At 41.4% G+C, this 23,783-nt stretch overlaps 3 protein-coding genes and 1 long non-coding RNA gene across 4 annotated transcripts; 2 read left to right on the forward strand and 2 right to left on the reverse strand.

The window, feature by feature from the left end:
• Positions 1 to 5,486: 5,486 nt before the first annotated feature.
• LOC129824231 (zinc finger protein 473 homolog) lies at positions 5,487 to 8,515 on the forward strand. Its single transcript, XM_055883708.1, has 2 exons — positions 5,487 to 6,274; positions 7,134 to 8,515. Exons 1-2 carry the CDS (start codon positions 5,998 to 6,000, stop codon positions 8,156 to 8,158), a joined length of 1,302 nt encoding a protein of 433 aa, XP_055739683.1. The 5' UTR covers positions 5,487 to 5,997; the 3' UTR covers positions 8,159 to 8,515.
• Positions 8,450 to 13,749, reverse strand: LOC129824235 (uncharacterized). Its single transcript, XR_008754729.1, has 4 exons — positions 11,028 to 13,749; positions 10,806 to 10,868; positions 10,590 to 10,694; positions 8,450 to 10,468 (listed from the first exon to the last, which is right to left on the reverse strand). It is a non-coding gene; the product is annotated as an uncharacterized LOC129824235 (long non-coding RNA).
• A 281-nt stretch (positions 13,750 to 14,030) lies between these two features.
• Positions 14,031 to 16,562, forward strand: LOC129824232 (zinc finger protein 473 homolog). Its single transcript, XM_055883709.1, has 2 exons — positions 14,031 to 14,304; positions 15,426 to 16,562. Exons 1-2 carry the CDS (start codon positions 14,031 to 14,033, stop codon positions 16,373 to 16,375), a joined length of 1,224 nt encoding a protein of 407 aa, XP_055739684.1. The 3' UTR covers positions 16,376 to 16,562.
• A 700-nt stretch (positions 16,563 to 17,262) lies between these two features.
• On the reverse strand, positions 17,263 to 23,746 carry LOC129824223 (nectin-4-like). Its single transcript, XM_055883698.1, has 11 exons — positions 23,434 to 23,746; positions 22,601 to 22,795; positions 22,295 to 22,462; positions 21,804 to 22,082; positions 21,597 to 21,714; positions 19,424 to 19,575; positions 19,112 to 19,277; positions 18,930 to 19,005; positions 18,741 to 18,803; positions 18,417 to 18,629; positions 17,263 to 18,283 (listed from the first exon to the last, which is right to left on the reverse strand). The coding sequence occupies exons 1-11, from the start codon at positions 23,495 to 23,497 to the stop codon at positions 17,984 to 17,986; spliced, it is 1,794 nt and encodes a 597-aa protein (XP_055739673.1). The 5' UTR covers positions 23,498 to 23,746; the 3' UTR covers positions 17,263 to 17,983.
• Positions 23,747 to 23,783: the final 37 nt, after the last annotated feature.

The raw sequence follows: 23,783 nt of genomic DNA on the forward strand, positions 1-23,783 counted from the left end.
TGACTCCTTGAAGGAGATATTTCCTGAGGGGTGCTGAATATGGCGGCGAGTGCAGGCGAGATTTCAGCTTGCTCCGAGTAACCTTAACTTTTATCCCTCAAACGTAATTAAATGTAACGGAACTTGGCTTATAGTAAACACAATAGAGAACAGCGCTAAGTTGACTGCTAATTTGATCTGAAACTTTGAGAAATGGAAGGAAAAAATGTGCGAAAGAGCAAACGGAGAAAAACCACTACCTGATTCCTCGGGAGAAGAAATGGAGGATTCTGGACATTCGGTTGATTCTGAAAATCCAGTAACTAGTCCGCGAATTATAGGTCAACATAATCGATGCTGTCACTGCAAAGATAAACGAAAGAGCCGATAGTCTGGAGAAAATTATAAGCGAAAATACATCAAAAATAGTTGACCTCGAGACCTCTCTGAATCATGCATACAAGAGTATCGAAGAGCTTAAACTTGCAAACACTGCTACTTCTGAGAAATGCACTGCACAGGAGAAGACCATTACAGACATGCAAGAGAGCTTATTAATGCAGAGCGATACCGGAGAAGGTGGGGGCTACGGTTTTAAGGTGATCCGGAGGACCAGGATAAGAATGTTAAGCGCTTAGTAAGAGACATTTGTAACCGGACTTACGCGATGGTTATAAGGATATGGCTGTGGATGTATCTCATCTTATTGGGAAGAAGAAAGATGCCTTCATCAGCTGCCCGATCATCATCCAGTTTGCTTTTCGCGCAGCGAGAGATGCAGTTTGGTAGAAAGCAAAGGAAAGCTCCTTTCTGAAAGAGAGAAAATTTAGATTCGGTGAGGACTTGACTGCAGCAGATAAGGCAGCAAAGGCAAAATTGTGGCCTCTTGTACAACAGGCCTGAAATCAAAGAAAGGGTGGATACTACAGGGGAATCTTGTAGTATCAATTTGTAAGTCGCTCTGGATAAGAGTGTCTGCTAAATGACTTAAATGTAATGTAAATGAATCAGAGCCTTTTTTGCTGACTGAAAATAAGTACGACCGGGGTGATTTGTTCTGTCGGTAAATTTACAAGGTAGCTCCTTCCCCACTGCAAACTGAGCGTTCTAGTTTTGAATTATGGTGTTACTGTTTACAAGTTAAGACTTCTGTTAATACATATATGAAGCAACTTTTTATAGAGAGGGTAGAGTTGAGATTGCATAGGATTTTTCTTTATATTCTGTAGATATGGACTTGAAGTTTATGTCAATCAAGGGATTGACATAGGGATACAAAACCTGTTGAAGAGAAAAGCTTTTTTTGTTGTAAGGACTGCAACGCAGATCTTGTATTCGTTCAAGAAACACATTCATGCAAAGAGGACTATAATTATTGGAAAAATCAGTGGGGCAATTTCATTTTTTGGGCCCACGGGACTAATCATTCAGTTGGGGGTTGCAATTTTAGCACACAACTTCAAAGGGAAATTTTTGTTTACTCAAATGGACTCCAATGGACATTGGCTAGTAGCGATCATCAACGACATGGACAAATTATTTGTGTTGTGTAATGTATATGGATACTGTTCTAGTCGTCCAAATAACTTACTTCTAGAGGAAATTTAAGAAATTCTTAAAATTCTTCTGAGAAAATATCCATCCAGTCAGATTATAGTTGGTGGAGATTTTAATATGGTTTATTCTAATGAGACTGATAGATTGCCCCATAGGCCTAACATTGGTGTGAACAAGTTGGTGAATTTCTACCAAAGCCTGAACTTAATTGACATATGGAGAGTTAAAAACCCTGGAGAGAAACAATACACATGGAGTAATAGAGATCATTCTTTACAATCAAGAATTGATTTGTGGGTGATAACATCTAGTCTTGAGCCCAACACTGTAGATGTAAAAATAATGCCTGAGTCCTGACGGATCATAAAGTGTGGCAGAAACATTATGTGGTTGACTGTAAGAATGTGCAGTAATGATGGTAAGAAATGCTCTGGTGGTTATTGGAAATTAAATAACTCATTGTTGTTGCATGATGATTTAAAAAATGTGATTAAGAATCTAATTTCTGTTTGCTGGAGTTTAGCTACATCTAATGCAGAATATGGGAAATATTGGGAACTGCTGAAATTTAAAATCCGCTCAGCCTGTATTACTTATGGAAAAAGGCTTGCTTTAAGAAGGAGATGTGAGGTAGCTGAACTCTCTAAGACAATTGCGGATATCACAGAGACTGAGCATCTTGATCTTGATGAGAAAGCTAAATTGAATGATTTACAGAATCAACTAGATACATTGTATCAGGAAAAGGCTAGAGGAGCTTTCACAAGATCCAGAAAACAATGGCTTGAAAAAGGCGAAAAGAACAGTAGATACTTTTTTAATATGGAAAAGAGGAGAGGGGAACTCAACACACTTCGGAAATGTAAGATTAATGGGGTTAACACTGAGGATAGAGAGTTGTTATCAGACTTTACCACTAAGTTTTATGAGAATCTTTACTCCGTAGATAACAATTTGAGTGACTAAGGATCTCCTTGATTCTATAGAGAATGTTAATTCGGTTAGTGAAGAATTCAATCGGTCTTGTTGTCAAGATTGATCCGTTATGGACATCCAGTACGTGGTTGCTCAGTTAAAAAATAACAAATCTCCAGGTTGTGATGGATTAACCTGTAACGTTCGTCGTCTGGAGGAGAAGAAGAGGACCAAGATGCAGCGTGGTATGTGTCCATAATGTTTTAATAATAAAACTGAACACTGAAACAAAAACAATAAACCGACAAACGAACAGTCCTGAGAGGTGAAACACAAAAACACTAAACAGGAAATAACCACCCACGAAACCCAGGTGGAAAAAGGCTACCTAAGTTTGATTCTCAATCAGAGACAACTAACGACACCTGCCTCTGATTGAGAATCATACCAGGCCAAACGAAAAAACCAACATAGACAAACGAACATAGATAACCCACCCAACTCACGCCCTGACCACACTAAAACAAAGAAATAACAAAAGAACTAGGGTCAGAACGTGACATAACCTCTGAATTTTACAAAACCTTCTCTGAAGAAATAGCACAATTTTTACTTGAAACCTTTAAGGAGGCTATAAAGAAGGGAGAACTACCTGCCTGTCTGAAGCAAGGGGTTATTACTCTTATACTTAAACCACACAAGGATCTCTTAAATATTGATAATTGGCATCCAATCACACTCCTAAATAACGACTACAAAATTATATACTTAATTTTTGCGAAAATGTTAAAGTCTTGCTTGAATGATCTGATTGATGAATATCAATCAGGGTTTATGAAAGGGTGCCATATATCTAATAATCTGTGGCTGGTGTTAGACTTGGTTGAGTATTGTGATCTATTGGATTACTTCCCTGTTATCCTATTTTGGGATTTTCAGAAAGCATTTGATACAGTAAGTCACAATTTTATCTTTGATTGTCTTAAGCATTTGAAATTTGGTCGTTTTTGTTGTTGATGCTATTAGAACTCTGTATAATGGTGGCAATAGCTGTATCAAACTCTGTCATGGAACATCCTCAAGGTTTAACATTTACAAAGGAATACGACAAGGTTGTCCAATTTCACCTTTTTATTTTTGTTAGTATTTCAAATGTTATGCTCATTAGTTAATAAAAGTCCATTTGAAGGCATTACATTCCAGTCCAGAGATATCAGATATCCCAACTGGTGGATGACACGTCCCTTTTTTTGAAAAATGTGTCACAAGCTAGATTAGCATTGGATATCGTGAAGTAGTTCTCCAAAATCTCAGGTTTGGCATTAAATCTTTCCAAATGTGAGATGTTTGTTTTGAAAGGAGCTGTCAATCCAGCAGATTGTAACATCTCTGAAAAAGATACTGTAACCTACCTCGGTGTAAAGATCACCAAAAATCTTAAGGCTGTGAATGATCTTAATTTGAACCCTGTAACTGAATCTGTCAACAACAAAAAATGATCCTCATGGTTAGCGAGGGATTTAAATCTTCAAGGAAGGGTGCTTTTATCCAAAGCTGAGGGGCTATCTCGTGCATCCTATCTGTTTTCATCTATTGACATTCCCAAATCCACTTGCTGTACCTTAGATAGGCTTTTGTACAACTTCGTATGGAAAAACAAGCCACATAAGATAAAAAGAGATGTTATCACCAACAGGGTTTGTGATGGCGGTCTAAATGTCTTAGACTTCACTCTCTTCAATCAGATATCAAAGGTCAACTGGATTAAAAGGTACATAAAAAATCCTCATGGTTTCTGGAATATTATACCTAATTTTGTTTTTCAGAAGTTCGGAGGGCTTAATTTTTTACTACAATGTCCATATATTGTGGGTAAACTTCCTGTGAAACTGCCGGCTAAACCGGCTAAACACAACTTTTCACCTCATAAATGTTTTATATGGAACAATGGGTCGATATTACATAGAAACAAGATGTTATTTAACCATAAATGGTTCTCGAAAAACATTGTCCTTGTCAGCCAATTAGTTAATATTAGTGGGAATCTATTTACACTGATAGAATTTATGGAAAGATACGACTTTGAGGTTTCAAGCAAGGAATATGACACTGTTATTAAAGCTAAACCTAGTGGGATAAAAACTTGACTTCAGAATAATGCATAATTTGGAATATCTCCGATTGTAAGCGATATCCAGGTGAATGGCATTGGTCTACTAGATACGAAATTCAACAATCGTTTATTAAGGGATATTTTCTACAGGAAGTCTATTCCCTCTGCGATATTTTGTTGGGCTTCATCGTTTGATGTAAACTGGCGTCGTGTTTGGCTCACTCCACACAAATTTATGGTGACCAATAAAGTAAAGGAGATCTCGTTTAAGATTATCCATAGATTCTATCTGTGTAATAGCTTGATTTCTAAATATATACCTGATGTTACCAGTGAATGCAGTTTTTGTGAACTAGAAACAATCTATTGAACACTTATTCTGTCATTGTTTATATAGTGAAGTGTTCTGGGCTGATGTAAAACTATATATTGGCCTCAAATTGCGTACAACCATTGAAATTTCTAAGTTTGACATTATTTTACTACACTGATTCCACAATTGAACGTGAGTATGTCATAAATCTCTTTATTTTATGAGGAAACATTTTCGTACACAAATAAAAATGTATTGAGAAAAAGCCCCTTTTTAAATCTGATTTGGAAAACTATTTAGTCTTTAAAACGTATACAAAAACAAATGTCCAAAAAATGTATTCACTATATGTCTGTATTTGAATTGATATAATGTGGATTCGTTTTATTTTTATTTCTTTGTGGAATCCCTCTGGCTGTTATGTTTATGTTTTGCATATTACTGTTAATAAAATTAAAAAAGGAGATATTTCCTTGTCGGAGTTTACCCAGAATACACCGAGCGACCCATTGCCAACGTACGCGGTGTGTTAACAGATATACTTTTTGAGGAGATGAGAAACTCCTTTGTAATCAATTAACGGCCGCGCGGTGCATTCTGGGTGATTCTGGGACGAGCTCTCCTACAAGGAGTGAATGGGAGTCAATTGGGCGCTAGCTCAAAAACCCAACATTAGCATGAATTTCGTAAACAAGAAGTACAATATCAATAACAAATCCGAGACGTGAGATAATTAACTTGTTATCTGTAATATCGTATAGCTTTGGAATCGGGACACTGTACTTTCAAGTAAAATAGGCAAGTTTCTCGACTCATACCCTGACTTTGAGAATGGGTCGTGACGATGAGTTTAGCAACCGCATGACGCAGCATGACAATTTAAACGCGATTGGGCGACAGTCTGACTCCATTCATTGCCAAAAAATATTCCCATCTCCTCCTTTCTCTAATATCGCTGGGATTATTACGATTCCAAGGGAGTTTCCGATTTCCTTAAAAGTATATCCGCTCCTCCCCTCAGTTTGTTTTCGCGGAAGTAAAATCCATCATCGATAGCTAGCCAACTATTGGATTTTCCAGCTGAATATTATCTTTAGAAACATAACACTAGTCGGGTAAAATGTTGTTCCAGGAGAATATGACCAACTGTGTTACTTTTCAGACCAAATTATCATCCGTTATGGATGTGTTGGCCAAAGCTGCAGTGGCAGAAATAAGTAAATTGTTCGATGATGGGTTTGCTGTGTTACGCTTGGAAATGTGCCATAGAGAAAATGAAATTGAAGCCTTGAAAATAAAATTATTTATGGAGAACGAACGGCAAGCGACGAGTTCCAAACTGCGAGAAGCAGGCAATTCTTCCACATGTTCTTCGTCTTCCAGAAGGACAGAGCAGGGTAAGCCTGCGCGTGCTTGCTTACTGTACTAGCTAACTAGGTTGACTTATCTAGAAATGTGTTGTTGTCCAGTGTCCATCTCAACTCAGGGGTCAGTTCTTAACAGTATTAACAACATAACTGACAATAATTTAGCTCAATGCCTAGCTAGTGTACATATTGCCAGGAACCCAACGTTGAATTGCATTGAATTCTGTTGGGCAGAAATTAGCGTTTGAGTAAGGGTAGTTTCCTCTCACGACCTCTGTTGAATACAATTATATTTTATAATTATATTTTAACCTACTTTACCGGTTGTCCGTGCAGTTGGTCTTTTTGGCGTTAGGAATGTGACACAATATATCCACAGAAAATTATGATTACATCAACTTTACAAAACTCTGGTAGTGGGTTCAGATTTCTATCACCTGAAGCATGCACATAACCATGAAAGCACGAGCTCGGCAAGTATGCGTGCATCTCATGAATGTATTTTTAAAATCTTGTGCACATGCTTCAGGTGATAGAAATTCGAAAGCACTGCCAGTGCTTTAGAAAAGTTGATGTAATTATACTTTCCTGTGGATATATTGCCTCACATTCCTACCTCCAAAAGGAACAACCGCACAGATAAATATCAAAAAGTTCAAAAATAATTTTGTTCAACATTTCCGACTTGTAGAGGTTGTGAAGGGAAACTTTCCACATTCAAACACTAATTTCTGCCCTATGTGGAATTCAATGCAATTCGAGGTCAGGTTTCCAGGCAAGTGTAGATAATGGGTATCAGTTTTATTGTTGACCTATGTTAAATTGTTCAGTACACTCTCAACTTTGTTTTACAGTGCTTCTGACAGTTCAGTTAAACCTTCCCTTTCAGGGTCCAAGGGGTCTGATGAGGATGCTGGTGAAAGAACTTCAGTTGAGCAGACCGCCAGAGACAAAGTGTTCACACCTAAAGACAAACAACTGGATCAAAATAGACCACAGCCACCTGCAGAATCAGTAGAGGGGCTCAATGAACAGTACAGGTCTGTCCAGCGAGAGAAGGGTAGTGCACTAGAGTTAGTGAAGAAAGAGCATGAGGATGAGTATGACGTTATTTCACTACATACATCGGGAAGTGAACATGGCACAGAGCAATCAGATCATCAGGAAACTGAGTTTGCCATGGATCGCAGAGAGAGTCATCTGTGGGCGTCTGTATCAGAAATCAACTGTGACTCTGAGGGTCCAGATTGCTCATATGGTACGGAACAATATACACAGGATCTCAATACAGACATACAGCTTATTCAAAGTGCTGTGGAGGGTCTTGATAGCGATCCATCATCAGAGATGGGGTACATAAACAGACTAATGAAAGAAGAGATGCGAGCACAGTCTGGTTGGAATGACCAAAGATGGACCCCTATAGATTTGGTTCAAGCACAACCAGGACAGCAGAGAGCGCAAACTATGTACCCAGAGAGAAGGGAGGATGGAACTACTACGAGAGTGCCGTCAGACAAACAAACGCGAACCAATGAGGGTGCAGCATATTCCAACGTTTGGCTAAACAATGTATTCTCGTTTGCCCCAAATGGTTTCAACTCAGCAAAGGTAGCCCCAAGGAGTACCCCAGCAAGAGAGAAGTGGTTTGTTTGCACCTTTTGCGGAAAGAGCTTTGACAGGGTCAGTCACTTGGAGATGCATCAACGGATTCATACGGGAGAGAAACCGTACAGCTGTGTGACATGTGGGAGGTGTTTTGCTCAGCAGAGTAATCTCCGCACACATCAGCGAGTACACAGGGGCCTCAGAACAAAGCAAACGAAAAGTAATCACAATGACGAGACGACTAAGAACATTCTAGAGAAACCAGCTGGGTCCCGCCCCACACATTATGAAACACAACCTCATTAATATAAACTTTTTCTAATGACTGAGAACAGAGTGTTCATGAGAAGACAGTCAAGACACTCGTGCAAAAAGCCGCAGTGTGCTACTTTTGTTTTCCTATTCTTAAAGTGAGAGCAGTGCGACCCTACCACAACTGTTACACTAGTGGTGCTAATATACTGTAGGGAGTTAAAGTTACAGGTTTACATCCTCCTGCTTGTATATTTTAAAAGGAACAGTTATCAAGAGGTGGATCTCCATCGTCTTTTTAGTTTTTGTAGGACTATGCCAGAGACAACACATCTGGAGAGAAAATACAATGGATGTGCTTTTATCAATACATACATGTTTATGAATAAACATAAATTCTCTGAACTTTGAGCCCTTGTTGTTGTTGAAATACACTGAGAATACAAAACATTAACACCTGCTCTTTCCATAATATAATAATTTATACAATTTCTATAGCGCTTTTCATAGAATCTCCGTGCTTCAAGAGCAACAAAAAAAACACGCAATATATCATGACAGATGAACCAATAGAGACCAAGTCTTTGAAAGCTGCATCCTCTGAAGATGGAGAGGGTCAGTTCATGGCTTGAGCAGAGAGAGCTGGTCAGAGGATGGTGATGGAGTCTGTTGATGATCTTGTAGAGGGCACGTCTGGGAACCAGCCTGACTCTTATAGCCACTGGTCTTCTTCTCTTCCAGTCTGTGTAGCACCCACTTGGGTGATGCCTCAGCAGCTCTGGACACCAGAAAGTTCACCACACAAAGTTCACAATAGTAGCCAGTCCTCACTATGAGAGCTCTCTCTTAGCAATATATTCCCGCATCTCCCATTCCTCTCACGTTTCAGGCGACTCCTGAAAATTGTTCTCAGAAGATCGGGAATTGGCAGCCAGAAGAAACAAAAAGGCTGGTAATGTGTCCAGATGCATTTTTTAAACAAAAATATTAGCCAGCTAGCTAGTTAGCCAAGCCAAAGACTTTTAACCTGTCAGTAAATCTGCAAATTCGTGGCCCTAAAACACTAGATATACAGTACTAGTCAAAAGTTTGACACGCCTACTCATTCCAGGGTTTACTATTTTCTACATTGTAGAATAATAGTGAGACATCAAAACTATGAAATAACACATATGCAATCATGTAGTAACCAAAAAAGTGTTAAATCAAAATGTTTTATATTTGAGATTCTTCAAAGTAGCCGCCCTTTGCCTTGACAGGTTTGCACACTCTTGGCATTCTCTCAACCAGCTTCACCTGGAATGGTGAAGCTAGGGCACCATGGCAACTATAGAACATGACAGAATGACCAGGTGAATACAGATGAAAGCTATGATCCCTTATTGATGTCACTTGTTAAAGAGACAGGTTAGAGAAGGATTTTTAAGCCTTGAGACATGTATTTAGAGGGTGAATGAACAAGACATTTTATATTTATGCCCTTTGAGAGGCATTTGAAAATCTCCCTGGTATTTATGGTTGAATCTGTGTTTGAAATTCACTGCTAGACTGAGGAACCTTACATATAATTGTGTGGGGTACTGGCATGAGGTAGTCATTCAAAAACCACAGTGTTACACACAGAGTCCATGCAACGTATGTGACTTGTTAAGCAGATTTTTTTGTCCTGAACTTATTTAGGCTTGCCATAACAAGGGGTTGAAAACTTTTTCACTCAAGACATTTAAGCTTTTCATTAAAAAAATGTAATCAAAAAACATAATTCTACTTTGACATGGGATATTGTCTGTAGGCCAGTGACAAAAAAAATCTACATTTAATCCATTTGTAATAACGCTGTAACACAACAAATCAAGTGGTGTGAATACTTTCTGAAGGCACTGTATACAAGAAGCCCATGCTGATGGAAAAAAAGGACAAAGTCAACCTAAAAATGGCAATTAATATGAACATGAGGTTGCCAAACACTCACTTCAGTCCAACTGTATCCAAGTTCAGTTCACAGGAGTGAGTAGCAGGCCACCATGACCATGGGGTTAGAGTGGAGCTGAGGGCAGTTCCCTTTTCAACCAACTCCTTTCACCCCTGTCTAGATGTTCTGTCCTCGGGTGTAGGAGGATGGTGTTGGAGTGTGGTTTGGGCTGCAGAAACCCATTGCTGTGGTTGAAGAGTGCCGCTGAGATCTGGTAAGAACTGGTGTCACAGTCAGCCTCATCAACCTCCAGCACGTCCTGTCTGTGGACCCAGTCGTCCCCTTCGGTCACACCCTCCCTCTGGCCACCCAGGTCACTGAGCATTGGGGGGATGTCTGTGGGCCACACATTGCCATCCTGGTCCTGGGGACGAGGAAGGAAGGCCAGAGTCCTGAAAAATAGAGAGCCACATATTGGGAGGCATTAAGATAAACAGATAGTTTTTTCAGTTATTACAGAGTAAACTTAGTGTGCATTTTCAAACAGCCCCTTCATACTCTCTCTGCACTCACACCAGCTAGATTGGTACAGGACGGGGCGGCCTAGGTAGTCCAAATCACCCTCTCGAACCGTCCCCCACCGAGGGTGGATTGACTGGCTTTGTAGATGGGATGGTCCTAACGAGAGGAATCACAATAATCCACAGATTAAACATCAATGAAATCAGTATGATACTGTACATAATGTTATAAATGTATAATATTGTTGAAGCTTTTATGAACTATCACCTCAAGGGACATTAGGCTTTTTTTAATTTCACTGTCTAGTCTGAGGAGTGTACAGTCTTCATTCTGTGGGTGGGGTGACAATTAGAGAAAGACAAAAATGATTGCTGGCAGACACTCATTCACAAGTAGATGATAACTAATAACTGAAAATGACCCCTCTAAGAAAATGAGAGATGACTGAAAATACGAGTAACAAGTGTTTGAAATGAAAGTACTCTGTACCTGTCGTCTGGGGTCTGTGCTGACAGAGTTGAGTCTTGTGGAGGAGGCCTATCTGGAGAGTGTTGATTTCTAACCTATGAAAGAGCTTTTTAGAAACTAAGGAGGATTTAAGGATAGCGAAAGGGGGTTCCAAGTATTGTGGAAATCAACTCATGTCCTTTCGCGAAGCTCCATCTCTAATGTCCTGTTATTGCGTCTATGGTATTAGTTAACTAAGATGATAATGACTATGACCAACACCCCAGCAGCCACACCTATAATGATCATCAGTGTCAAAGATCACTTCCTGCACACTCTGAGATGTCTCTGAGTGGGAAGGAAATAGGGAATGCACACGAAATTGTAAACTCAAACAACCAAAGGTAGCGATTGCAGTGCCATGTATATAGGATGCAGTTTTGTTGCAACTTTAGTGACATCTGTATTTCAGATTATTATCACAAGGGGGCAGCAATGTTACAAATATTACTAATCAGGTATCAAATCAAAAAAATAAGAATGATCACTTGCACCAATACAACAGTGAAACGCTTACTTACAAGCCCTTAACCAACAATGAAGTTAAGAAAAATAAATAAATAAAAGTAACAAAAAATTTAAGAGCAGCAGTAAAATAAATAATAAGGCATGTAATAATAAGCCAAACTCCTGTTCCCCAATTGACATGTTTTGGTCCAGCTCCTCTTCATCCAATACCATGTCCAGAACATGCATCTCTGTGGACAACTCAATCTCCTCAGCCATGAGGCTGTCCTAGTTAGAATCCTGACATGTCATGAGGAAGAAGGAGAACACATTCTGTATACTGCCATTAACTTACATTGTCAGAGGAACATATTGACTCAGAATCACTTAACCAATAAATTGAGCATCACAAATGTATTTTATTTCAAAGATTGACTGTGTTGGAATGGACCTTGGATAAACTACACCACAAAAAAAACTGACTGAAAGAAGGGATGGGCTTATGGGGCCGGGCCACATACCACACAAATCTCTTCAGAGTAAGACAGCACGTCCTTACAGGCAGACTGCCTTCCTCATCCTCCCATTATTCATCCAGAACAGGAGGAGGAGGAAGGCCAGTAGGAGGCAGGACACCACTAGAGGGTGGCAGGGATGAAGAGGACAAAGGACAGAGGGGAGAGGGAAGAGAGGAGGAATGAGTGAAGAGGAGTGAACCCCTCTTTAATAATTGGTTCTCTGTGCTTATGAGTGGAGAGGTGAGGGAGGAGGAGGCGGTGGGGGAGAGGGAGGATGTGGTGGATGTTAGCCTGGAGGGCTGGAGGGACTGGCAGGAGGAGGGCTGTGATGCACATGAGGTCACAGAGAGGGCCTTAGGCAGCACAGAGGCCTGGAGCAGGAGTCTGTACTCCATGCTGTCGCTGGTAGTTGGAGTAGAGCCTCCCTGGTGCGGCTTGCTGATCCCGGGCCCCATGAGGATGGCGCAAAGCCAGTGCCTTTATCGCTGGTGGAAGAAAAGTCTACTGACTGTTAGGTCACATGCACGCAGGAAGTTTACGTTTATTGGGATGTATCTTGTCCTGGAGGCAGAGCTGAGCGATTTCTACTAATGGGCCAGCGACAAAGTCAAAATTGGCTATACATTGTAAAAAATTCATGAAAACAAAAATACGCTAAGGTTAAGCAAAAGGTTAGCAGTTCGGTTAAGTTAAGGTTTAAAATCTGATTTTATGACATTGTGGCTGTGTCAGCTAGTGACTACCCTGCAGAGCTGCCTCCAGTACATAAGTCATCCCAAAAAATGCCAACCTGTGTATTCACACAGCACAGGGAGGGTCTGGACCTTTTACAGTACATCTAGGACAAACATAAAACACAGTACCTGACTGGCAAGACATTCCAGGTTCATTATTTAAACAGTCCGTGTAAAACATACAAACTGCAGGCTGCAGGTAGCCCAGTGGTTAGAGCGTTTGGCCAGTAACTGAAAGGTTGCTGGATCAAATCCCTGAGCTGTCAAGGTAAAAATCTGTTGTTCTGCCACTGAACAAGGCAGTTAACTCACTGTTCTTAGGCTGTCATTGTAAATAAGTTGTTCTTAACTGACTTGCCTAGTTAAATAAAACACAAAAAGCTATCCCTGTGTTTGAGCCTTTCTCTGGAAAAGTGAGCAGTAAAAGTGAAAAAGGTTCACTCAACTCAGATAAAGATTGTTGTCTGTTTGGTTGAGCAGCAGTTGTGTGCTTTAGAGAACTTGCTCAATAAATGAATGACATCCGTCCAGAATCATAGTATAATGCACCAATGTTGTTCTGGCCAGAAAACCAGTCTGAATTGGTGATGATGGTACTTAATGGTAGATTGGTTCAGGAGACAATAGTACTGTAGTCTGTTCCCTGTGCATTACTACAGTACAGCCCATCAATGTAATTAAGAATTTGTTCTTAACTGACTTGCCTAGTTAAATAAAGGTTAAATATTTATTTGTTTAATCTCCGAGAGACATTAACAGGGATGCAAACTTACCCAATAAGTCGTGGAACAACTCTTGTGGACAACTAGCTAATACTTATATATATATATATGTGTGTGTGTGTGTGTGTGTGTGTGTGTTTGCGTGTTTAAGATGCGTGTCCAGAGCAGCAAGAAACAGTATTACGTGCCTGTGCCATGTATCTGGCTACAGAAAAGACAGGTGAGCTCGCGGTCTGTTTATGTCCTCTACGGACACCGTAGGACTCTTTAATGATCATATGACCACGCGCTTCCCCCATCCTTTGTTGTCGCGGAAGTAAAGACCCATCGGTGGTAGCTAGCAAAAGTGGTTAACAGTTAACTCAGGCAGTTTACCTTCCCAAAAAGTATACTTAACTGGGTGTGTCTCCCATAGACACCAATGCAATAGCAGCTGGGTCTGACTTCCATGGAAACAGGAAAAAAAGCAGCGAGTCGCTTCCTCTTCCGTCTCTGGTAGCTTGCTATTGTATTGTCTTTTCCGACTGAACATTATCTTTAGAAACATAACAGTAGTCACATAAAATGTTGTTCCAGGAGAATATAACCAATTGTGTTACCTTTCAGACCAAATTAACCTCGGTTATGGATGTGTTAGCCAAAGCTGCGGTGGCAGAAATAAGTAAAATGTTCGATGATGGTTTTACTGTTTTACGCTTGGAAATGTGTCGAAGAGAAAATGAAATCGAAGCGTTAAAAAGAAAATTATTGTTTATGGAGAACGAACGGCAAAGGACGACGTCCAAAGCGCGAGAAGCATATTCCACATGCTCTTTGTCTTCCAGCAGAACAGAGCAGGGTGAGTCAGCTCGTGTTTACTATACTCATAGCAATATAATACATGTATTTTATTTCTAAGACTGTACTAGCTAGCTGTGTTTAGAATGAACCAGTACATAGGCTTGAGGAGACGATACATATGACGAGCACTCTGACGCCCATGATCCTTCAATTTAAAGACTCATTAACCAGCTCCATAAACGTTATAATGTAAAAAACACGTTGGGTAGTCAGCAACATATGGAGTTATGCAGAGCAACTACAGTCATTTTTTTTTTTTTTTTTTTTTTTTTTTTTACCTTTATTTAACTAGGCAAGTCAGTTAAGAACAAATTCTTATTTTCAATGACGGCCTAGGAACAGTGGTTTAACTGCCTGTTCAGGGGCAGAACGACAGATTTGTACCTTGTCAGCTCGGGGATTTGAACTTGCAACCTTCCGGTTACTAGTCCAACGCTCTAACCACTAGGCTACATACCGTGCGTAACGGCAGTAATGATTAGCTGCTCTGCGAAACTCCATATTTTGGTGAGTACAGAACCTATTTTGACATAACGTTCGAAGAGTTAATGGGACTTTTGCCGCGTTCTATTGCAAGTCGGAAAAAGAAAACTCAGAAATTTCCGACAAGCTAACTGTTGTAGCGATACACGTGCCGCGTTCAACGAATCAGCAAGTCGGAAATGTTTCCTACCTCCGATTAGGATGTGAACGCGGCATTTGAATTGAAGGATCCTAGGCGTCAGAGGAAAGGTCGTCATATTCAGCTTATCCCCAAGCCCAGGTACTGGTTCAGGTATGACATGTTCACATGCTAGTCGGAACTAGGAAACTCGGAAATTTCCAACTTGATGATACGTTACTACTACCAGTTAGCAAGGTGGACATTTCCGACTTTCCTAGTTCAGACTAGCACTTGAAAGGTGCATTTGAGTAGACCTATCTGAAATGTGTTTCTGTCCATCTCAACTAAAGGGTCAATTCTTCAAAAAGATAAAGTATTAACAATATGGCTGACATTTATGCCTAGTTAGTGTAGATAATTGATTTCAGTTGTTGACCTTGTTCAATTGCTCAGTGCTCTCTGAACTTTTACATAGTTTTTGACATATACTGACAGTTCATTTAAACCTTTCCTAGGGTCCAAGGGGTCTGATAAGGATGCTGGTGAAAGGACTTCATTTGAGCAGACCGCGAGAGACAAAGTGTTCACACCTAAAGATGACCAACTGGATCCAAATAGACCACCGCCACCTAAAGAATCAGTAGAGGGTCTTAATGAACAGTACAGGTCTGGCCACAAAGATGAGAAGGGTAGTGGACTAGAATTAGTGGTGAAGACCGAGCAAGAGGAGGAGTATGACGTTATTTCACTACATACATCAGGAAGTGAACATGGTACAGAGAGATCAGATCATCAGGAAACGGAGTTTGCCATGGATGACCGAGAGAGTCATCTGTGGGCGTCTGTATCAGAGATCAACTGTGACTCTGAGGGTCCAGATTGCTCATATGGTACGGAACAATATACACAGGATCTCAATACAGACATACAGCTTATTCAAAGTGCAGTGCAGGGTCTGGATAGCGATCCATCATCAGAGATGGGGTACATAAACAGACTAATGAAAGAAGAGATGCGAGCACAGTCTGTTTGGAATGACCGAAGTAGGACCTCTACAGATTTGGTTCAGGCACAACCAGGTCAGCACAGAGAGCAAACTATGTACCAAGAGAGAAGGGAGGATGGAACTACTACCAGACTGCCATCAGACAAACAAACGCGAGCCAATGAGAGTGGAGCATATTCCAACGTTTGGCTAAACAATGTATTCTCGTTTGCCCCAAATGGTTTCAACTCAGCAAAAGTAGCCCCACAGGGAACCCCAGCAGGAGAGAAGCGGTTTGTTTGCACCTTTTGCGGAAAGAGCTTTGACTGGGTCAGCCACTTGGAGATGCATCAACGGATTCATACAGGAGAGAAACCGTACAACTGTGTGACGTGTGGGAGGTGTTTTGCTCAGCAGAGTAATCTCCGCACACACCAGCGAGTACACAGGGGTCTCAGAGCAAAGCAAACAGTCTACTGATGGTCATCACCATGACGAGACAATTAAGAACATTCTAGAGAAACCAGCTGGGGCACGCCCCACACATTATGAAACAACCTCATTAACCACGTTTCCATCCAGTTTTTATGCGAGTAAAGTCATACCATATTAAAACAAAGTCACGGCTGTGATGTTTCAGTGCAATTTCATAAATTCTGACAGATCATTTGTTTGTTCTACCTTTTTGTGTCTGTAAAATGTATTATGTGAGAAATGACAGTGGAAACACCTTTGTGCAAATATTAATATAATAACCATACCAAAGTAAACTTGGAGTCACAATTATATTGTGGGTGGTCCTCCCATACGACTTGGGAAACCATGCAGTTTATTAGGCTACAGATTAAGTTATTAACTTCACAGCCCAATAGGCAAAAACTGGTTGCATCATTGTTTCCATGTTATTTCAACAACAAAAATGTAATCTGATGACATTGAATCAACATGGAAAACTGATTGGATTTGCCAAAAGTCAGAACTGTAACGAAATTGTATTTTTCATCCAACTTTTAACCTAAATCTAATGACATGGTGACATTTCACAGTAGTTGACAACCAAATGTAAATATAAACTAGACGTTGAAATTGTCTATGCCCAGTGGGAAGGTGATGAAAGTGCACGGTGCTCTTGATGCTCCTTTCCAATAAATATCGAGGGTCTTATTCTGGTGACATGATCAACATGACTACCGAGTTTGACAAATACAAATATCCATAATCTCATCATGTAGACTACCCTACCGGCACTGTATCTGCCAGCTGTTGGCTATAGCGCACATGCCAAGACCAGAGTAGGCATATTTGCTATATAACGCAACTGTTTTTGTGACCAAACTATCGGTAGTTGAAAATGTGATGGAAACGCATTGAACTTTAGATTTTTATTCGGTACATGAAAACAAGTCAGTTTGGGGTAAACACGTTGGAAATACAAATATTTTATTCGGATTCAAGAATATTCACATGAAAATCTGTCGCCAATTGGATGGAAACCTAGCTATTGACAAACATTTTCCAATGACTGAGAACAGAGTTTATGAGAAGACAGTCAAGACACGTGCAGAAAGCAGCAGTGTTACCTTTGTCTTTCTATTTTGTAAAGGGAGAGCAGTGATCCCCTACCACAACTGTTACACTAGTGGTGCTAATATACTGTAGGGAGGGATCACAGCCCCCTGCTTGTAACCTTTTATAAGGAACAACGATATCTAGAGCCAGATCTTCATCGTCTTTTTAAAACTATGCCAGAGACTAACACATCTGGAGAGAAAAACGACAGTGGACATGCTTTTAACAGTGCATACATTTTTATGAATAAACATGAGAATTCTCTCAAACAGCCCTTTTGATTTTTTTAAATAGAAAGAAACATGAAAATAACATTAACGCACAAGGGTAGGGTATATTTAGTATATCACAACTATAAGGTTAGCTAAAATGACAGCACAAGCACAACTGATAAGTGCTTAGACAAGACTAGGTTTACAGTTGACAAAGCGATGCTGCAATATAACAGGCCTCCATGACCATTGGGTTAGGGTGGAGCAGAGGGCAGTTCCCTTTTCAACAAACTCCTTTCACACCTGTCTATATGTTCTGTCCTCTGGGGTGTAGGAGGATGGCGTTGGAGTGTGGTTTGGGCCGCAGGAACCCGTTACTGTAGTGGAAGTGGTTGGAGAGTGCCTCTGAGATCTGGTATGAATTGTTGTCACAGTCAGCCTCGTCAACCTCCAGCACGTCCTGTCTGTCGCTCCAGTCTTCCACTTCCGTCATGCCTTCCCTCTGGCCACCTAGGTCGCTGAGCATTGGGGGGATGTCTGTGGGCCCCACACTGCCATCATGATCCTGGGGCTTCATGGGGACAAGGGAGGAAGGAAGGCCAGAGTCCTGAGAAATAGAGAGCCACATATTGTGTGGCATTGAGAGAAACAGATAGGCCTTTCAGTTATTACAGAGTAAACTTAGTGTGCATTTTCAAACTTTCACGTATCCTCTTCCTCTCTCGGACACAAATACACACCAGGGACATATTGCTGCTCTTTAGGTACGACTCCACCCTTCGTCTGCGCTCTTCCCTTTCTCCCTCCATCTCAGCCCCCCTCATACTCTCTCTGCACTCGCGCCAGCTAGATTGGTACAGGACGGGGCGGCCTATGTAGTCCAAATCATCCTCTCGAACCGTCCCCCACTTCCCACCGAGGGTGGATTGACTGCCTTTGTAGATGGGATGGTCCTAACGAGAGGAATCGCAATAATCCACAGATTAAACATCAATGAAATCAGTATGATACTGTACATAATGTTATAAATGTATAATATTGTTGAAGCTTTTATGAACTCTCACCTCAAGGGACATTAGGCTTTTTTTCATTCTACTGTCTAGTCTGAGTTGTGTACAGTCTTCATTCTGTGGGTGGGGTGAAAAGTAGAGAAAGACAATAATTATTGCTGGCAGACACTCATTCACAAGTAGACGATAACTAATAACTTAAAATAAGAGCAAACAAGCGTTCAAATTTAAAGTACTCTGCACCTGTCCTCTGGGGTCTGTGCTGACAGAGTTAAGTCTCCTGGAGGAGGCCTGTCTGGAGAGAGTGTTGATTTCTAACCTGTGAAAGAGAGCATTTCAGAAACTGAGGGCGATTTGAGTATTTAAGGATATGGAAGGGGGGGGGGGGGGGGGGGGGGTTCAAAGTGTTATGGAAATCAACTCACATCCTTTTACTAAGCTCCATCTCTAATGTGCTGTTTTTGCGTCTGTGGTATCGGTTGACTAAAATGATGACGATGATCATGACGATGACCAACACCCCAGCAGCCACAGCTATAATGATCATCACTAGAGTGTCAAAGATCACTTCCTGCACACTCCGAGATGTCTCTGAGTGAGGGAGTGGGAAGGAAAGAGGGAATGCACACAAAATTGTAACCACAAACAACCAAAGGTAGCGATGTAGTGTGACCAGTGTCGTTTTTCTGTTCAGATCTCCCCAAAATACAGGAATAACTTTGCCTATTTCCCCTTACCCGTAACTGTGATGTTACATTTTACTTTCCTTGTCCCAACGCCGTTGTTCACCACACATTCATAAACTCCAGTGTCATTCAGTCTCAGGGCTCGGCCAAACAGAAGCCTTGCTCCATCCACAGTCAGGCCATCTGGCAGAGCCTTACCATCCCTGCAGACGGAGACAAATGTACCCACATACAGGGGATTAAAGAATAGCAGAAAACAGGAATGCCCACATTAATACTAATCCTCTCAACAATGTACTCATGTAACCTACTCAACATAGCACTAAGCTACCTGGGGCGGCAGGTAGCATAGTGGTTAGATCATTGGGCTAGAAAGCGAAAGGTTGCTAGATCGAATCCCTGAGCTGACAAGGTAAAAATCTGTCGTTCTGCCCCTGAACAAGGCAGTTAACCCACTGTTCGTAGACCGTCATTGTAAATGAGAATTTGTTCTTAACTGACGAGCCTATTTAAATAAAAAATAAATAAAAACATACTCATCATGACTCATGGAATAGCAGACTCACTGCATGAAACAATGGCTATGTCCATGAAGGCAGACACAGTGGGTACCCTTAAGAAAAAAAGCTTGCAGTATACCTGCAGTTGTGGACATAGCCATTGTTTCACACAGTGGGTCTGCTATTCCATCCGACACTGAGGTATACTGACACCTGTGTGACAGGTTAGTACAGTGGTGAACCTATAGGTCTTCAGTTTGTGATTCTGAAAGGACAGCAACCGTAATACCAATATCACCTGCAAGAATATCATCTACAGGCAGCAAGAGAGTACAGCTCTCAGCTGGTTTGACATGGAGCAGCTCACAGAAGAATGACATCGGTAGCGTAGGAAAAACATTTCAACTTATGATATTGACCAGTAAATGCCAACTAAGGCAAGAATGGGTATGCAAACCAGGAATTGAAAAAGTTAAGTCCAAAGCGTTGGCTATTTGTGATGCGCAATTGTCATCATGAACTGTTTGCATCAGGGGTGTACACATGGATGGGCCTGGTTGGACACAGGCCCACCCACTGGGGAGCCAGGCCCACCCACTGGGGAGCCAGACCCACACAATCAGACCGATGTGGTTTAAGCATTGTTGTGGACTTAGACCATGACATTTGTGTCCTTTTTCTATAAAAAAGTGGGATTTTGAGAGTGTAAATCTGAAAAATCTATAGGAAAACTCATTAAAAAAAACATAGCATGTTTCACACAGGGTGTCTTTACTCTGCTGGGTGGGCCATTTGGGAACTTTTTTGACAAAATTAGACTATACCACCTTCTTCAGTCACCACTACACCACTGCATAGGACTGATAGGCCCCGGAATAAGCTCAGATGTCCTAGGGACTATAATAGAGAGCAAGTATCTGATCCCACCAGGAACTAGGTCCACTGAGAGGGCTCATGTTGCCCTAGTTTCACTGTGCCCAGCCGGGTTACCATTTTACTGTTCACCCCAACAAGGAGCTTCTCACATTTCTGTTCTCACTCAGCCCAACCTTCTAACCAATCCTTCATAATGAAATCAACGCCAGAGATTACATCTGACATTGAATATATGTTTGAGAATAATACTACTGATAGGGAAACCCTATCACCAAGTGGTCAGGATCCAGTTTCTTTTCATTCAAATTCATTACAGCTTTAACAACATGCCAAATGTGATACTTTATATACATTTAGAGCAATTTTGGAAAAGTATATCTCCTTCAATTATATCTAACTACTGCAGAAACAGATTCATGGATTTTTATCATACTGCAATAGTGAGTATTTAATTGTGTGTTCTGTCATTATTGTAATGCTCGCAGAAGAATCTTTAATTATGTGCAGACCCTGTGTTTTACTGCGTATTAGAGTGATATTTGATAAAGTGCTTAAGATGCGCCTCCAACTCTTCCCCCTCCCTCCATGGCTCCCTCACTCATGTGAAAATGTCTCTCTCCCAATCGGTTTTCTTATTCTGTAACTGGACACGATGTCTTTTATTTATTCTTGAATGGAACAAAGAGAGAAAGGCACCCTCCTAATTGACATACTCTTCAAAGTATGTGTGTGTGTGTGTATATTTTTCACGCCAGTATTTGTATAGTATATTTTATAATGCAGATTGTGTTACATTGGGCAAATAATACATAGACAGAAACAAAGACAGTCAGTCAGACAGGTAATACCTGGTCCAGGTGAAGTTTTTTGGTTTGGGGTTTCCTCCAGACTCACAACGGAGTTCAGCTTCCTTCAGTCCCATGTACCAGTTGCCATCAAAGCCGGTGACAGATGCATCTGGGGGAACTATCAACACAAACAATGTCACTTTAATCCATCCTAGCATGGCCATCTAGTTACCACCTTCCCGTGGTGACAGCCGAGGGTAAACTCACATTGCACCACCAGGCGGTTGCTGATCCTGCGGGGTTGTTCCAGAGCAGGGTGCCAGACCAGGCAGTCCAACCGCATGCCATTCATGCTCCTCAGGGGGTGCAGGGAGAAGTGGGTGGACACGACCCCGCCCTCGGAGCTGCGGTTCTGGGCCTGGCCAGGAAGGTCCGTGTCCCAGGTCAGGCGGGGTGGAGGGCGAGCCACGGAGCGGCAGGAGGCAGCCACATGGAAGGACTGGCCCTCCTCCAGAACCACCGGGTCCAGAGAGGAGATGGGGAAGGCTGGGGGGAAGGGAGGGAGAGGGGCACGGTCAAGCTGAGGTTTATTAGATTGCATTTTATACAGTTAAATAGAGTTTTTAAGTAAGGCTTTGGTCAGTCAGAACTGAGAGAGTTCCTTCAGTGGAAATTACTATGATGATTATAACAATGAAAATAGTAACTTGGTTTACATCTAGGATGAAAAGGAGGATGGTTAAAGAAATGTGTCTTACTCCACACAGTGAGTGACAGCTTCCTCTCAAAGTTCCCATAGGGGAATGTGCTGATGTGACAGATGTATTTCCCCTCATCAGACTCCTCCGTGGTCAGGATGAGCAGAGCAGAGTTCACCATGGAGCGACTGCTCTCAAACCTCACTCTCCCAGAGTACCGCCCAAACTCTGATCCAAAAACAAGACACGAGACAAAGAGACAGATTTGTTTCTGGTAAACATCAGTCATTGTAAACAAATGCAAGAAAACAACATTATGATAGTGATTGAGTGATTACGTGATGTGTGAGGGCATGGTGTACCAACCTGTGTGTCCCTCTGTGCGGTGGGCGGTGATGATATGTTCCTTGGTGCCATCAGGTAGCTCCTTGATCCAGCTGACCTGAACTACCTGCTCGTTCTCCTGAACCTGGAACTGACAGGGCAGCCGTGTCTCATCCTCCGCCATGGACCGCAGGGCAAAGGATGGAGGAGGCTCCACAAACCCACCCCTCACACACACTGCTTTTTGTGAGAGAGGAGTGTGTGTGTTTGTGTGTGTTAGAGACAGAAACAAGGGTGAGAAGGGGTGTGAGAAAGAGTAATGCATAATCATCATAATAAACAAGAGCAAACATTTCCCTTTGAAATGTCTGGGGGGGATAGACAGTCTGTAGTTAATGATTCCTTCACTCATGAATGATTACACCTATTTTACAGACAGGGAAGTGGGAAACAGACAGATACACACAGGGACTCAGAGGTAGAGTATGTGCCACAAAGCTGTTTAACTTGCTTTTCCTGTTCATGACATTTGCCTTTATCACACCTCAGTTTGGCAGTCATGCTAAGGCCATTAATACACAAACACACTGACAAAAGTGCACTTACCACAAACAAAGCCTACTTTTATGGGCCTATACATGCTACAAAAACGTACTCATTACTAATCAATCAAAACAAAAGATGCAGAGAAATAGCCTGTGTTTTTTGTTTTCCAAAGAATGTTACTCTACCACATTTCTATGGTGAATGTTGCTCAGCACTTGTCACCACCACTCCCTTTCCTAATAGTGTCATGGTATGCAACAAAAATACACACTCAGATATAAAAGCTATATACATATATTTGTTGTTGAAAACCCATTCCCAAATCTTACCAAATCCCCATAACACCAACCAGGCTGCCTCCCACTGGCTCTGGTCCCAGACAGGTAACTTCATCCCTCGATTCACCAGTCCTCACAATATCAACTACAAGCTTCAAAATGTTATGAAATAATTCCTTTTCGTAATCTCATTATTAGAAATATGAGAGTAAACTGGTGCCACTTAAAAGTGCAATTGAAGCAAAAAGATTCAGCTCCTAGCGCTGTTTACGGTGGAGGCAGGTAGACAGGCTGTGCGTCAAGTTGGCAGTGCGTCAGGTGTTCGCCTCTCTTCGTTTATGCTTCATTAACCAGACTGTTACCATGGTTACTTTATGGATTTTCAGTGTGACCAAAGTCAC

Source organism: Salvelinus fontinalis, chromosome 26 (assembly GCF_029448725.1).
Source record: "Salvelinus fontinalis isolate EN_2023a chromosome 26, ASM2944872v1, whole genome shotgun sequence".
Classification (NCBI taxonomy): Eukaryota; Metazoa; Chordata; class Actinopteri; order Salmoniformes; family Salmonidae; genus Salvelinus; species Salvelinus fontinalis.